This window comes from Mytilus trossulus, chromosome 12 (assembly GCF_036588685.1).
Source record: "Mytilus trossulus isolate FHL-02 chromosome 12, PNRI_Mtr1.1.1.hap1, whole genome shotgun sequence".
In the NCBI taxonomy this organism is placed as follows: Eukaryota; Metazoa; Mollusca; class Bivalvia; order Mytilida; family Mytilidae; genus Mytilus; species Mytilus trossulus.
The window spans coordinates 20,079,835-20,093,374 of NC_086384.1; the positions used below are offsets into that span (position 1 = coordinate 20,079,835).

Below are 13,540 nucleotides of genomic sequence, written 5' to 3' on the forward strand. Positions count from 1 at the left end.
AACTTGAGAAAAAATCAGAAATAAGTTTTAAGCAGTGCATTACATTTCCACACTTGCATGCATAACCATTACATTTTCACGCATTACATTTACATTTGCACGCATTACATTTACATTTGCACGCATTACTATTACATTTACATTAACATTATATTTGCATGCATTGTCATTACATTTGTACGTATTACCATTACATTTGCACACATTACCATTACATTTGCACGCATTACTCTCATTTGCCCAAAAATTAATTACATTCACACGCAAAACTCGTAATGTTTTAGAACCCCACCTTTATTATAAAAGTTAAATCTGTATCAAAACCTGTAAAGAAATGAATGTTTTGAATGTAATGACAATTCATAAAAGAATGTTTTTACAGGTTACAGAAGTTCAAATCATCATCATACGGGAAGTTTTCAGCCAATTTACTGTATTGGAGCAACTGACCACAACCTTGATTATGACTGGCAGTGGGCGAGTACGGGTAAAGTTGTTTACCCAGAGATGTTCGGCGTACACCAACCTGATCGATATATGGGTTCCAACCAGGAGTGTCTTGCAATCAATGTACGAAGCGACTGGAGTAAGTACAAAATAATACTTTGTTATCAGTATATGATCATTTAACAATCCGTCTAAACTAAGCATTACTAATGCACCCCACTTTCCATTATTGTTTCAATTCTTATAAAACACATAGCTTGAAAATGGTATCTCAAATATAGCGAATGGATCATCTTGGTGCAAGGACAATGAACAAGACAATATTAAGACTTTCATTGATAGACAGATGTCTAATCATATAAGCTACATACGAATGTTTTGAATACATATAAGACTGTAACAAAGTAACCCACTTAAAACATATAAATTTACATATGTCTTTGAGTTTTGGTTCCTCAATGCTCTTGAACTTTGTAATTGTTTTGCTTTCAAACTATTTTGATCTGAGCGTCACTTAGTCTTATGTAGACAAAGCGCGCTTCTGGCTTGTTGAATTATAAGCCTGGTACATTTGATAACTATTAACACCACTGATAGATTATCTTAGTCGTATTTTGCACTACTTTCTTGGGGTTCTCAATGCTCTTCAACTTTGTACTTGTTTGATTTTGTATGCTTAGTATAGTATATCTTATCCATAAAGGAGATCAAATGCAGATCCTTGATTTTGAAGAAAGGTAGACAAACTAGAAAATATTAGGCGTGGGACAAGTAAAAAGTATATGCATTAACCATACATGAAGCTCACTAAATGGGAGGGACCCCAGTCCCCTTATTAAATATGCCTCTGGAAATGTTTATGCCTGTGGAATGCATGTTAGTAGCGTCTTAACATATTGATCAATGTATTTTTTGTTTTTGAACCTATGAACATATCCAAAATTTTACATACATAATATATAAATATACCTATTTTATGGCTATCAAGTGATCAAAGTACATTCAAACAAGCCAACACAAGTATTTAAAGAAGTTGACAGGTTTACAATCTTTATTTTTTAAAGGCGAAAGCAGTAATTGGGACGATGTGAGTTGTGGCTCTAAGCATTACATGTATATCTGTGAAAAAAAAGATTCTGGGTAAGTTATTATTTTGTTCCTACAATTGAAATCCGCTTAATGTGGATTCATAATAATTCGTTGGATACTAATTTTCTTGGGTTACTTGGGTACAGGTGAACCACGAATTTTTTTGTTCAACAAAATAAATTTGTTTTAAAAATTGTATCCAGACTTTGGCAGAACCACAAATCACATATAGACGTAAATATGTTCACGAAATTGGTACTCACGAAAATGAATGAATTCACAGTACATAAAAATGGTTTAAAAACGCGTTTTTATACGAGGAAGTTGCGAATCAAAGTGACGATTCAAATTGGCGAAATGAAGAAAGAATTTAAATTTCTTGAACTTTTCTCATAAGGCAATGAAATCTGTTTCATTTTGTCTGTGTTGCCACGTCTTTTTGCTATTTTAACGTGGAATCAATTTCCTGATCTTAATTCCCTAATGACCATCCCGTTTGATCAAACTGTACATTACCTCTGATTTCAAGTAAAACATACTCAATTAGTTCATCGCATCATGCATTTGGCAATCATCTACTATTATTAAAACGAGCTGAAAATCCATTCATGAACCATATTAACGGCATGCTAGCTTAATGTCACTATTTAAAAATATTTCTGATTACTCTCTGCAGCGACTATTGATAAGCGGATGAACAGACTGAAATTCGATCTAATATAAAACAAAATCACAAAACTACCGAACGCCGAGTAAAATTCAAAACGGAAAGTCGCTTATCAAATGGCAACATCAAAAGCTCAAATAATCAAACGAACGGATAACAAATGTTATATTCCTGACTTGTTATGTATCACTTTCAGCACACTAAACGTATGTTTTCGATATGAGCTCACACAACACATATTTTCGATATCAACTCACACAACACATCATAGATTATTCATGGGAAAAGGGTGATTGGTTACGAAAACAAGTTCGGTCAACGTCGTCTATCGAAAAATAAACAAGGTCAAGAACATATTCCGGAAGTCCTCTCGACCAATCATATTAACGTATTTCCTAATATGCAAATCATACATGTATAAAAATTATCATATATTATTCTTGGGAAAAGGGGGATACTATACCTATGGTTAATAAAAAAACGTATGGATAACAACTGTCATATTCTTAACCTGATACAGAATATAAAAATAAGGAGATAGAGAATGATTGCCATCGAATAAACTTCCACCGAAAATCAAAGCTTCGATGAAAGTTATTTAAGGCAATCATATGGCCTTCAACAATGAGAAAATTCCATACCGTATTAGGGATTTTAAAAGGCCCCAACATTACAAATATGAAACAATTCAATTACGAATATTTACGTTGAACTTCTAACTTATTACAAAATAATTTACGAACAAAAATATGACAAGCATGACCAACAAACATCATAATTTTATTACCTCGCAAGAAAGATGAAGAGCGCAAATGTAACGGGACCGTACACATGTTATATCGTTCACACAAAGGTGGTTATATAACACGGTATATTTGCTACGTAACGTAGAATATGGTTTTCTTGTACTGTTTTAAAGAATCATTCTTTACTGAAATTTTTCACAATTGTCAGTTGGATAAAGAAAACGCCGTTGCCTTATGAATGTTATATACTATGGTATACGTGTGTATCAATGTTCTTATTATATTAGTTATATCTTTGCGTCAAGTCAACATGGCTACCGATGATAAGTAACTTAGCAAATATGAAAAATGTTAAGCAATGATACGTTTATTAATTAACCATCCCAATATGAACAATAGCCGGGACAATCTAAACATTTGAATAGTTTCAAATCACCAATTTAAGACTTTGAAAGTAGTGAATAGGATGTACTTTTATGAAAAAAATGAGGATTATAGAATAAACAATAGAATAGTAACAATTTTACTGAACAATCAACAGTAAATAAACACAATTAAAAACATGCACCTGCAAACATGAACATGGTGTTGTCAATGCTTGTAAGCAGTCTGACTATTTGTATTTGTATTTGCTATAGTTACATTTAGATTATTATGCAATAATTTATATGAGTTTAAAGTTCACATGGTTCTTCTGAATCTAATTTCGTTTTTACGTCATAGTACGGCCACATATTTAATACTGCAACTAGTGTTAACTGCATTAATATATTTACATACTTTTACTTTGTATAATGTCAATTTCATCATGGAACACTTTCTCCACAATCGGGGGTCCATAAAGGGAAGAAAATAAGTTTAATATTTGTGTTACGACTTAAAAAGCTATCATTGTATTAATTTAAGTTGCAGTATAAAAACAACAAAGGTCAATGTTAAAAAAATATGAATTTTTCGGTACTCGGCACAAAACTGGAGAAGGGCTCGATAGAAATTTCTATTTCTCATACAAAAAGTTTATATTTTCCTGACATTGATCTAATATTGTATATAGATATTGTATGAGACATGTGTTTCTGTTGCTAAATAGACGGTGCTGAAAAGTAAGTTAAGGTATTAGTGACATTACAGCCTCTTAATTGGACAACTGCATTGCCAGATCTACCATTTTGAAGAAGTGGTATCGAAAGTTTTACGACATGAATGGTTAACCTTTCCTTTCTTTAAAAAAAATTCCCGTCATACTTTGTACCATTTTTCTGGATTTAAACTTTTTAAAAGGCGTCAAACTTCATTGAACCTAAGAATGTATTGCATTGGTTTTTTTAAGATTCAAAATATTAAATATTCAAATAAAGATATTCATAAAATAATCTCACCATATAATTCAAAACACTCGTTTCCATACGATGTAGCGTGTAACTTGACATCTTCCACTGCAATGATAAAATGGTCTTATCGACCTCACAGACCACAGTTTGTTGCATTATTGAAAAAGACTGCGTCCAGAGATGCATCCAGATATTTTGAAAAGAGATCAAAGATCCTATGAACTAAAATGCATGCATCATCATTTTTGCGCCTGTCCCAAGTCAGGAACCTCTGGCCTTTGTTAGTCTTGTATTATTTTAATTTTAGTTTCTTGTGTACAATTTGGAAATTAGTATGGCGTTCATTATCATTGAACTAGTATATATTTGTTTAGGGGCCAGCTGAAGGACGCCTCCGGGTGCGGAAATTTCTCGCTACATTGAAGACCTGTTGGTGACCTTCTGCTGTTGTTTTTTTATTTGGTCGGGTTGTTGTCTCTTTGACACATACCCCATTTCCATTCTCAATTTTATCATTCTGTCAATATCCCACTTTAAATCATATTTAAACAATATAGGCTGTATGAAAATGCAAAAGATTTCTAGAGACGATTTCCGATGTTCAAGACCTTAAGTGTATTTCAAACATTTGCATAGTTACCAACAATTTTATAAAAGGGGTTCAACAAAGTTAGAACAATGTTTGATATATACGAATTTCTTTATATTTGCACATGAACATAATGATTATGTTTGATAGATAATTACTGACAATTTCTTTGGAACGCACCCTAGCCATAACCACGGTAGGATAGAGCTCCTCGAAAAAAAAAAGAAACATTGATATTATAAGTAGCAATTCTTTAAATTTTGATTTCATGTGGCTTACATTTTCCCTAGTGTTGAGTGCAAATTGAGGTGCATATTGAAGTTATTTATCGTAAAAAAAAGTGTAGTTTTGCTGATTGTTGTTATATAATATTATACAATATGGCGGATGGAGGGACAATTCCAAAAACCCAGACTAAAACGTATGCTGAAATAGCCTCTTCCGAAGATACATCTTCAAAAGATCAGTCAGTAAGTGACGTAAAACCTATTTTCATAATGGAAGATGATTTATTTGGCTCTAGTAAGCCCACAAGAGATCAATATCTCACGCATGTCGAACTATATAAAGCAGTTGAATGTCTTGTAGACCCCAGTCACTTAAAAGGCTTACAAAGAGTGAGGGGAATGTGGAGGTTGTACTTTGATAATCATGAGGACAGGGAAAAAATGCTTACCAATGGTATTGCCATTCGAAAGAAGCTTATTCAAACTTACGCCAGAAATCCTATGGTAGCTAATAATGAAAATCCATCAAACATTTGGGTGAGAGTAAAAAATATACCCTGCTCAGCGGATGATGGACAAATCCAAAGAGCATTAGAAGAGAAGAATTGTATTGTACACAAAATAAATAGAGAGAGGTTAAGAGGTGATGGGCGTCTAACAAACTGTCAGACAGGTGATCGCTTTGCTATTTGTGATCCCATCCCCACACCATTACCAAAAACTCTTCTTATTGGTAAATATAGAGCTATAGTTCTCCACAAAGGCCAAGAAGACACTCAAAAACAGTCAAATGCAACAAATGTCTGCAAGAGGAGCATAAGCTTTTTGAGTGTCCAAATGACTGGGTATGCAGAACTTGTGGAGGCAGTGGACATAAATCTTATTACTGCACTACTTGTCCGAATGACTGGTTGTGTCAAACTTGTGGCAAATCTGGCCATACAGCCAAATACTGTAATGCTGAAACTGTTTCCTCCAGTGAAGACAGCCAATCAGAATCCGATTCTGATTCCGACAACAAATCTAGTCATCAGCATGAACAGGAAAACAGAAATAATAATAAACACCAATCTCCAGATCTGTCGAATTTTAAAAACAGATTTACATTCAACAAACAAATACATGTTGCAAGTGAAACAGCAGAGAAACAAGACAGTAACAATCAAAACAATCAATCAAAAGAAAATCCGAAAGCATCTGATATAAATTCTACAGACGAAAAGAGGCAGGTTAAAAAAGCTAAACGACAAAAAAACCAAAAAGACAAACAACACCGTTCTTCTGGAGATCAGCAAAGCATGGATCACCTTTTAAAGGAAGCTTTTCGAACACCTTCTCAAAAACCCAATGATGAGACAAGAACACGCCATAAACAAAATGCAACCACCCCTACTGATGAGTTGCATTCAAGAGAGGAACCTGTGAAAAAAACTAAATCCTAATTTCCTCTAAATAATATAAAAAAACAAAAAAACAAAAAATATTTTCTATAAAATATGTTTTTAATTTTATTCATATTGTATAAATATTTTTGTTTACTTTTTCTTGTAATTATAGACTGTGTCTATAATGTTAACATAAACATAATTTGTGAGTGTGATGTCTATATAACAGACAGATACATTCAAAGAAGAAAAAAATAAATACAAGTACATGTAAAGAGGTATTTAAAGATATGGTAAATATTTCAAACACAGATAAAAGTCTATATGAAGACTGTTTAGAATGTAAAAGCTATCTTTTGAATAAAGAGACAAAAACTTTATCAGAAACAAACACTGTTTATAAGTCGCTTGAAACTGGTACGGCATCCATGAACTGTAAAAGCATCAGCTCACTTTAAACGATTTTGTTGAAATGTCCAATATAATTCACTTATATGGATCTCAGTTAGGCAGTAAACTAATTCAATTTTATAGTTCTAAGTTTGGGATTAATATACTGTCAAGGCCCATTCTTTTAGCATGTCTATTTATAAATTTCCATAAATGGTTAAAATCCATTTCAGCTAGAATATCAATTTCACAAAATAATGATGAGTCCACACTATATTGCAATGTAAATCCTGCATATGATGTTTCAAATATAAATACTCCTAGAATAGACCACTTTCGAGTTCATCCGTCACCGGAAAAAACTCGTCAATTATACGCGCCTTTATCACCGTCATTTGTGCGTTTAGGGGCGTCGTCACTTCCGTTCCAATGTTGAGCGAGTGGTTGGAAAACTATAATTCTATATTGTACGAATTATTCGGCAAATTGAATTCTCAAAATTGACAACCAGCACTGCTGTCATTAGGGAATTGTCATTAAGTACCTACAGAACAACCATTATTTCTAGTTTATCCTACACAATGACGATCACTAAGACGCTTGATGAACGTAAATAGGGCAGGGATACAGGCGACCCCGTCTATCTGGTAAATGACGTCATAAAGGTGCGTATAATTGACGAGTTTTTTCCGGTGATGGATGAACTCGAAAGTGGTCTATTATTCATTTGTTTACATTCCATATAATGCATATGTTGACTGTAAAAATAATCCAGGTAGTCGGTTACTCGTACAAGGTCAACACATCAATCATTGATGTTGAATCTGAAAAAGAAAAGAAAATTTGTTACAAGGTAGAATGTAGCATATTTTATATAAATACCGTAAGTGTCAATTTTAACATAAAAATAATTACACTTCAAAACTATCTAAATCCGGTACATTTCATTTACCTATTAGGAGAGATTTCCGGAAAGTCAGTAATGAAACTAAAAATAGATTTAAACTTTCACAATGCTATATATAGATCTATAAATAACCTGGTGTTTATCTGGGTCATAATCAAGCTCGATTAGCAAAACTTCTGTTGGCATTTAAATGGATTTTTAAAACTGTTTTCTATAACAACAAACACAACTAACTACTATGAACATTAAAAATCTTCATATTTGTTCATTAAATTGTCAAGGGTTAGCAAAGAAAGATAAACGCTTTAGACTATACACATGGTTTTAACAACATAAGTGTGACATTTTAATGGCACAAGAAACCCATTTCTCAAAAGATATTATAACTAAAATTAATAATGAATTTCATGGAAAACACCATCACAGTCTAGGCAAAACAAATTCGAGAGGCGTTTCTTTCTTTTTACGCAAAACACTCGATTTTAAAATAATAAATGAATTTAGTGACATTGAAGGAAAAATACTTTTAATAAATTTGGAAATTCAAGATAAGATATTTACTTTATTAAACTTATATGCACCAAATGAAGTCCACGCAAGGAACACATTCTTTAAAAAAGTACATGGCTTGATTGAAGAGCACAGTCTTGGTGCATTAATTGTAGGAGGAGATATGAACGACCGTCTATCTAGTTTAGATTTTAAAAAACCAATAAATAATCTTAAACAGGTAATCAAAACAAATAAATTTATAGACATTTGGAGGCTATTAAATAAAACCAAAAAAAACAATATACTTGGTAAAGGAAAAATTCTTCAATTGAGGCAAGTAGAATCGACTTTTTTATAATAAGTTCACAAGTACGCATGCTGACAGTATCAGCTGACATCAAACCAGCTCAAATTTCAAGTACAGACCACCAAGCTATTTCTTTAAAATTAGATATTTATTCAAGAAATCGAGGAAAGGGTTACTTTAAAATGAATAATAGTATATTAGCTGACTTTCAATATCAAGACATAATAAATAAATTGATTGATAAGTATGAGAATAAATTTAATAATGAAAATCTTCTTACTCAGTGGGACTTGTTCAAAATTGATACCAGAGACACTACAATTAAATACTGTAAATCGAAAGCCAAAGAAAGAAAAAAATAAAATCAATGTTTTGGAAAGCGAAATTAAAACTTTAAACGATAGGTTAGATACATTACCCACAAGAATCAAATGGGTTGAAGAAGGTGAAAAAAATACTAAATTCTTTTTATCTTTAGAAAAATACAGGCAATCAAAAAAATCTATTCATAAGTAATTGTCCCAAAATGGGGAGGTAACTGTAGATCAAAGTGAAATTCTTGATATGAGTAAAGAGTACTACAAAGTCCTATACAAAAGCTCCAACCCAGATACTGAAATCTTAAAATCATATATTGAAGGAACAAAGATTAATCATTCTTTGACATGTTCTGAAAGTAAACAGGTAGATGGTAAGTTAACACTAGAAGAGTTAACATCCTCCATTTTTAAAATGAAACTAAATAAAACACCTGGGAAAGACGGTTAAACTGTAGAGTTTTACAGACAATTTTAGCCAAAACTGAAAAACATAGTTTTGAAAGTCTCTAATACTTGTTATGATAAAGAATCTTTATCTAATACCCAAAAGATTGGGATTATATCATTAATTTATAAGAAAAATGACCCTTTGTTCCTGGATAACTACCGTCCAATTACTTTATTAAATATAGATGTGAAATTAATAACATATACTTTAGCACAAAGACTTAAGAAAAATCTTACCATTAATAATCCATAGAAACCAAAATGAATACATAAAAAATCGCTATATAGGATTCAATGTGCGTCAAATTCAAGACATCATAGATTATTCTGAAAATTTTAATATTGAAGGAGCTATATTATTTATTGACTTTTCTAAATCATTTGATTCACTGGAATGGGATTTTATGCTGGAATCATTAAAGAAATTTGGGTTTAATGAATCATTTCAGAAGTGGGTGAAAACCCTATATTATGACATAAAAGGATGTATCTTAAATAATGGATGTGTAATAACTCATGCGCACTGGCACTTCCGCCCAACTGTGTTACACATGTTATTCTTGTAAACAATGTAGACTAACCATGCTGTATATTAAACGTAGTTCACTATAACTTGGTTCTCTCTTAATGATATACTATGGGATATAAACATGGTGTCAGATGTTAAAACCCGATGTCAGACAACGAGGAAAACGAAAACATAAGTGAGCCGGAAGAAGAGATCATCCCAGAGGAACAAGCGATAGAACCACAAGCAGAACCAGCGATTGAAATGGCAGCCGTCCCACCATTGTTTAACATTCCATTCCCGGGGAAACTGGACTTGGATGGAAATATATCAACAAACTTGGAAAAACTCAAGCGGACATGAAACAATTATGAAATCGCATCAGGTTTATCTACAAAAGATACAAAATTACGTACTGCAACATTGCTTACTTGCATTGGCCCAGAAGCAATGGATATTTTTGATGGACTAGCTTTCGAAAATGAAGAAGACAAGAAGGACATAGCAAAAGTGATCGAAAAGTTTGAAGCGTTTTGTATAGGCAAAACAAACGAAACATTTGAAAGATACACTTTCAACATATGTAATCAAAGCGAAGCCGAAAACATCGACACTTACGTCTCAAAGCTAAGGAAACTTGCAAAAACATGCAACTACCAGGATTTAATAGAAAGCCTCATCCGTGATAGAATTGTCTGTGGAATACGGGACAACACGGCAAGAAAAAGACTTTTGCAAGAAGACAAATTGACTTTGAATAAGTGCATAGATATTTGCCGTGCTTTAGAATCTACTTCAGCAAAAATGAAAACCATGACAGGAGCATCTAACAACTTGGATATAGGAGAAGAAATTAAGGCGGTAAGAAGTAAATCATCTTTTAACAAGCATAAAACATTTACACAAAAGCAAAGCAAAAGAAACTGTTCATACTGTGGAAAACAATGCACTAAAGGAAAATGTCCTGCATATGGAAAAAAGTGCGACAGTTGCGGCAAACTAAATCATTTCGCTTCCCAATGCAGACAAAAAATGAAACCTAGAGGTAAAAGATCAGATGTAAGGCAATTTAACACATTATCAACAGACGAGAGCGATAGCGAATATGAGATAATAGCTGTAGAATCAGACGATGTAAACGTAAACATGATACAGAATAAGATATTTGCAAGGATGCTATTAATAGATGAAAACAAAGAGGTTAAGTTTCAATTAGATAGCGGTGCGACTGCTAACCTAATTCCGAGATCTTATCTCATTCATTCACAAATTGAGAGTGGAAATGACAAGTTAACGATGTATAATCAGTCTACTATGAAATCGTATGGCACATGCATGCTGCGTGTAAAGAATCCTAAAACACACAAACGTTACAAGGTCAAGTTTATTGTTGTTGATGATAAATACACACCTCTACTAGGAGCAAAGGCCATTCAAGCTATATATCTAATTAAGATACAATTTTAAAACATTATGGTATGCGATAGCCAGAATGCAACAGGCATTGCGTCTATGGAAAGCATTATTTCTGAATACTCTGACGTATTTGAGGGAGAAGGAACATTTAAGGGAGCCTTAAAATTGGAAATTAATGAGTCCATACCTCCTGTTAAGTCTCCGTTAAGACGCATACCTATTGCACTTAAGCCGAAGTTAAAGACAGAACTTCAAAGACTGGAAAAACTAGGAGTTATTAAACCAGTTGATACACCAACAGATTGGGTATCCAGCCATGTAATTGTCAAGAAACCTAGTGGGAAAATAAGACTATGCATTGACCCAAAGCCAGTAAATAAAGCCTTAAAGCGGTGTCATTATCCGTTGCCAATTATCGAAGATCTACTTCCAGAATTGAGCAAAGCTAAAGTATATTCCAAGTGTGATGTTAACAATGGATTTTGGCATGTAAACCTAGTAGACGAGTCAAGCTTTTAAACTACTTTTGAAACACCGTTCGGAAGATACCGTTGGACAAAGATGCCATTTGGAATTTCGCCTGCCCCGGAATATTTCCAACAAGTTTTGGAAAGAGAAATTGAAAATCTACCGGGAGTCCGAACCGTAGCTGACGATATTATTATTTATGGTGAAGGACAGACCATTGAAAATGCAACGCTCGATCACGATAGAAAACTCAAAGCATTATTGGACCGTTGCCGCGAACGAAATATCAAAATAAACAAAGACAAACTTGTTCTAAGAGCAACAGAAATGCCTTATATTGGACACTTACACATGACAGCAGAAGGAGTTAAGCCAGATCCTGAAAAGATTGCTGCGATTGTAAATATGGAAAAACCGACAGACGTAAAAGGCGTGAAGAGACTATTAGGTATGATTAACTATCTAACTAAATTCCTTGAAAATTTAAGTGATATTTGCGAGCCGATAAGAAAACTTACGCACAAAGAAAACGCTTGGAACTGGACTTTTGAACACGACAAAGCATTTGAAATGATTAAAAAAGCAGTGACAAAAACACCCGTTCTCAAGTACTTTGACTCTAAATCCGAAACAACACTGCTTCAGAAAAAGGACTAGGCGCTTTCCTAATGCAAGACAGTCAACCGATTGCTTACGCTAGCCGTGCTTTGACGAAAACTGAACAGAATTATGCACAAATAGAAAAAGAACTCTTGGCAGTTGTTTTCGGTATGGAGAAATTTCATTAGTACTGACGCAAGGTATACGTTGAAAGTGACCACAAACCCCTAGAAAGTTTGTACAAAAAGCCGTTATATCACGCTCCTAAAAGGTTACAGAGAATGTTTCTGAGACTGCAGCGCTACGACATAGAACTAAAGTACAAACAGGGAAAATTTATGTATATCGCAGATACATTATCAAGAGCGTATTTGAGAAGCACCGATGGCAATGAATCAATAAGACAGGATGAAATACTCTTGGTGCGCTCCGACATAGAAGTCGAAGTTGAACAGATAAATATGACCGACTATTTGGCAATATCGGAAGAAAGACAAAAACTCATAGCACAGTCTACTCAACAAGACAAAACACTACAACAGCTTATCAAAACTATTGAAAATGGCTGGAATAATTCTGAACACCCGAGTGAACTAGATCCATTCTATAATGTACGTGACGAACTTTCTGTACAAAACGGCATTATATTCAAAGGTGATCGATGCATAATACCAAATACAATGAGAAACGAAATACTGAGCCAAATTCATACTCATATTGGCATCGAAGGATGTTTGAAACGTGCACGAGAATGCGTATACTGGCCTAGAATGAATTCAGAATTGAGAGACTACATCAGTAAATGCGATGTGTGCCAGTCATTTGCTATGAAACAACCGAAAGAAACTTTAAAGTCACACGACGTGCCATCGAGACCGTGGGCTAAGATAGGAACCGATTTATTCACTCTATCGGGAAATGACTATTTGATTACTGTAGATTATTACAGCAGTTTTTTCGAGGTGGATAGACTTTATGATACTTCGTCAAAAACAGTTATCAATAAACTTAAACAACATTTCGCTAGATGGGGAATCCCTGAAAAAGTTATATCAGACAATGGACTCAATATTCGTCCGAACAATTTAAACAGTTCAGCAAGCAATGGGATTTTCAACATAAAACATCTAGTCCGGGACATGTACAAATAATGGGAAAGTCGAAAACGCAGTGAAAACAGCAAAACGTCTAATGCGAAAAGCGA

General features: G+C 33.6%; 1 protein-coding gene across 1 annotated transcript in view; it reads left to right on the forward strand.

Moving 5' to 3' along the window:
- The window catches only part of LOC134693700 (lactose-binding lectin l-2-like), a 35,103-nt gene that overhangs the window by 17,602 nt on the left and 3,961 nt on the right, over positions 1–13,540 (forward strand). Inside the window, exons 4-5 of the mRNA XM_063554592.1 lie at positions 383–586; positions 1,512–1,587. Coding sequence (XP_063410662.1) covers positions 383–586; positions 1,512–1,587 — 280 coding nt within the window. The remainder of the gene's footprint in view (positions 1–382; positions 587–1,511; positions 1,588–13,540) is intronic.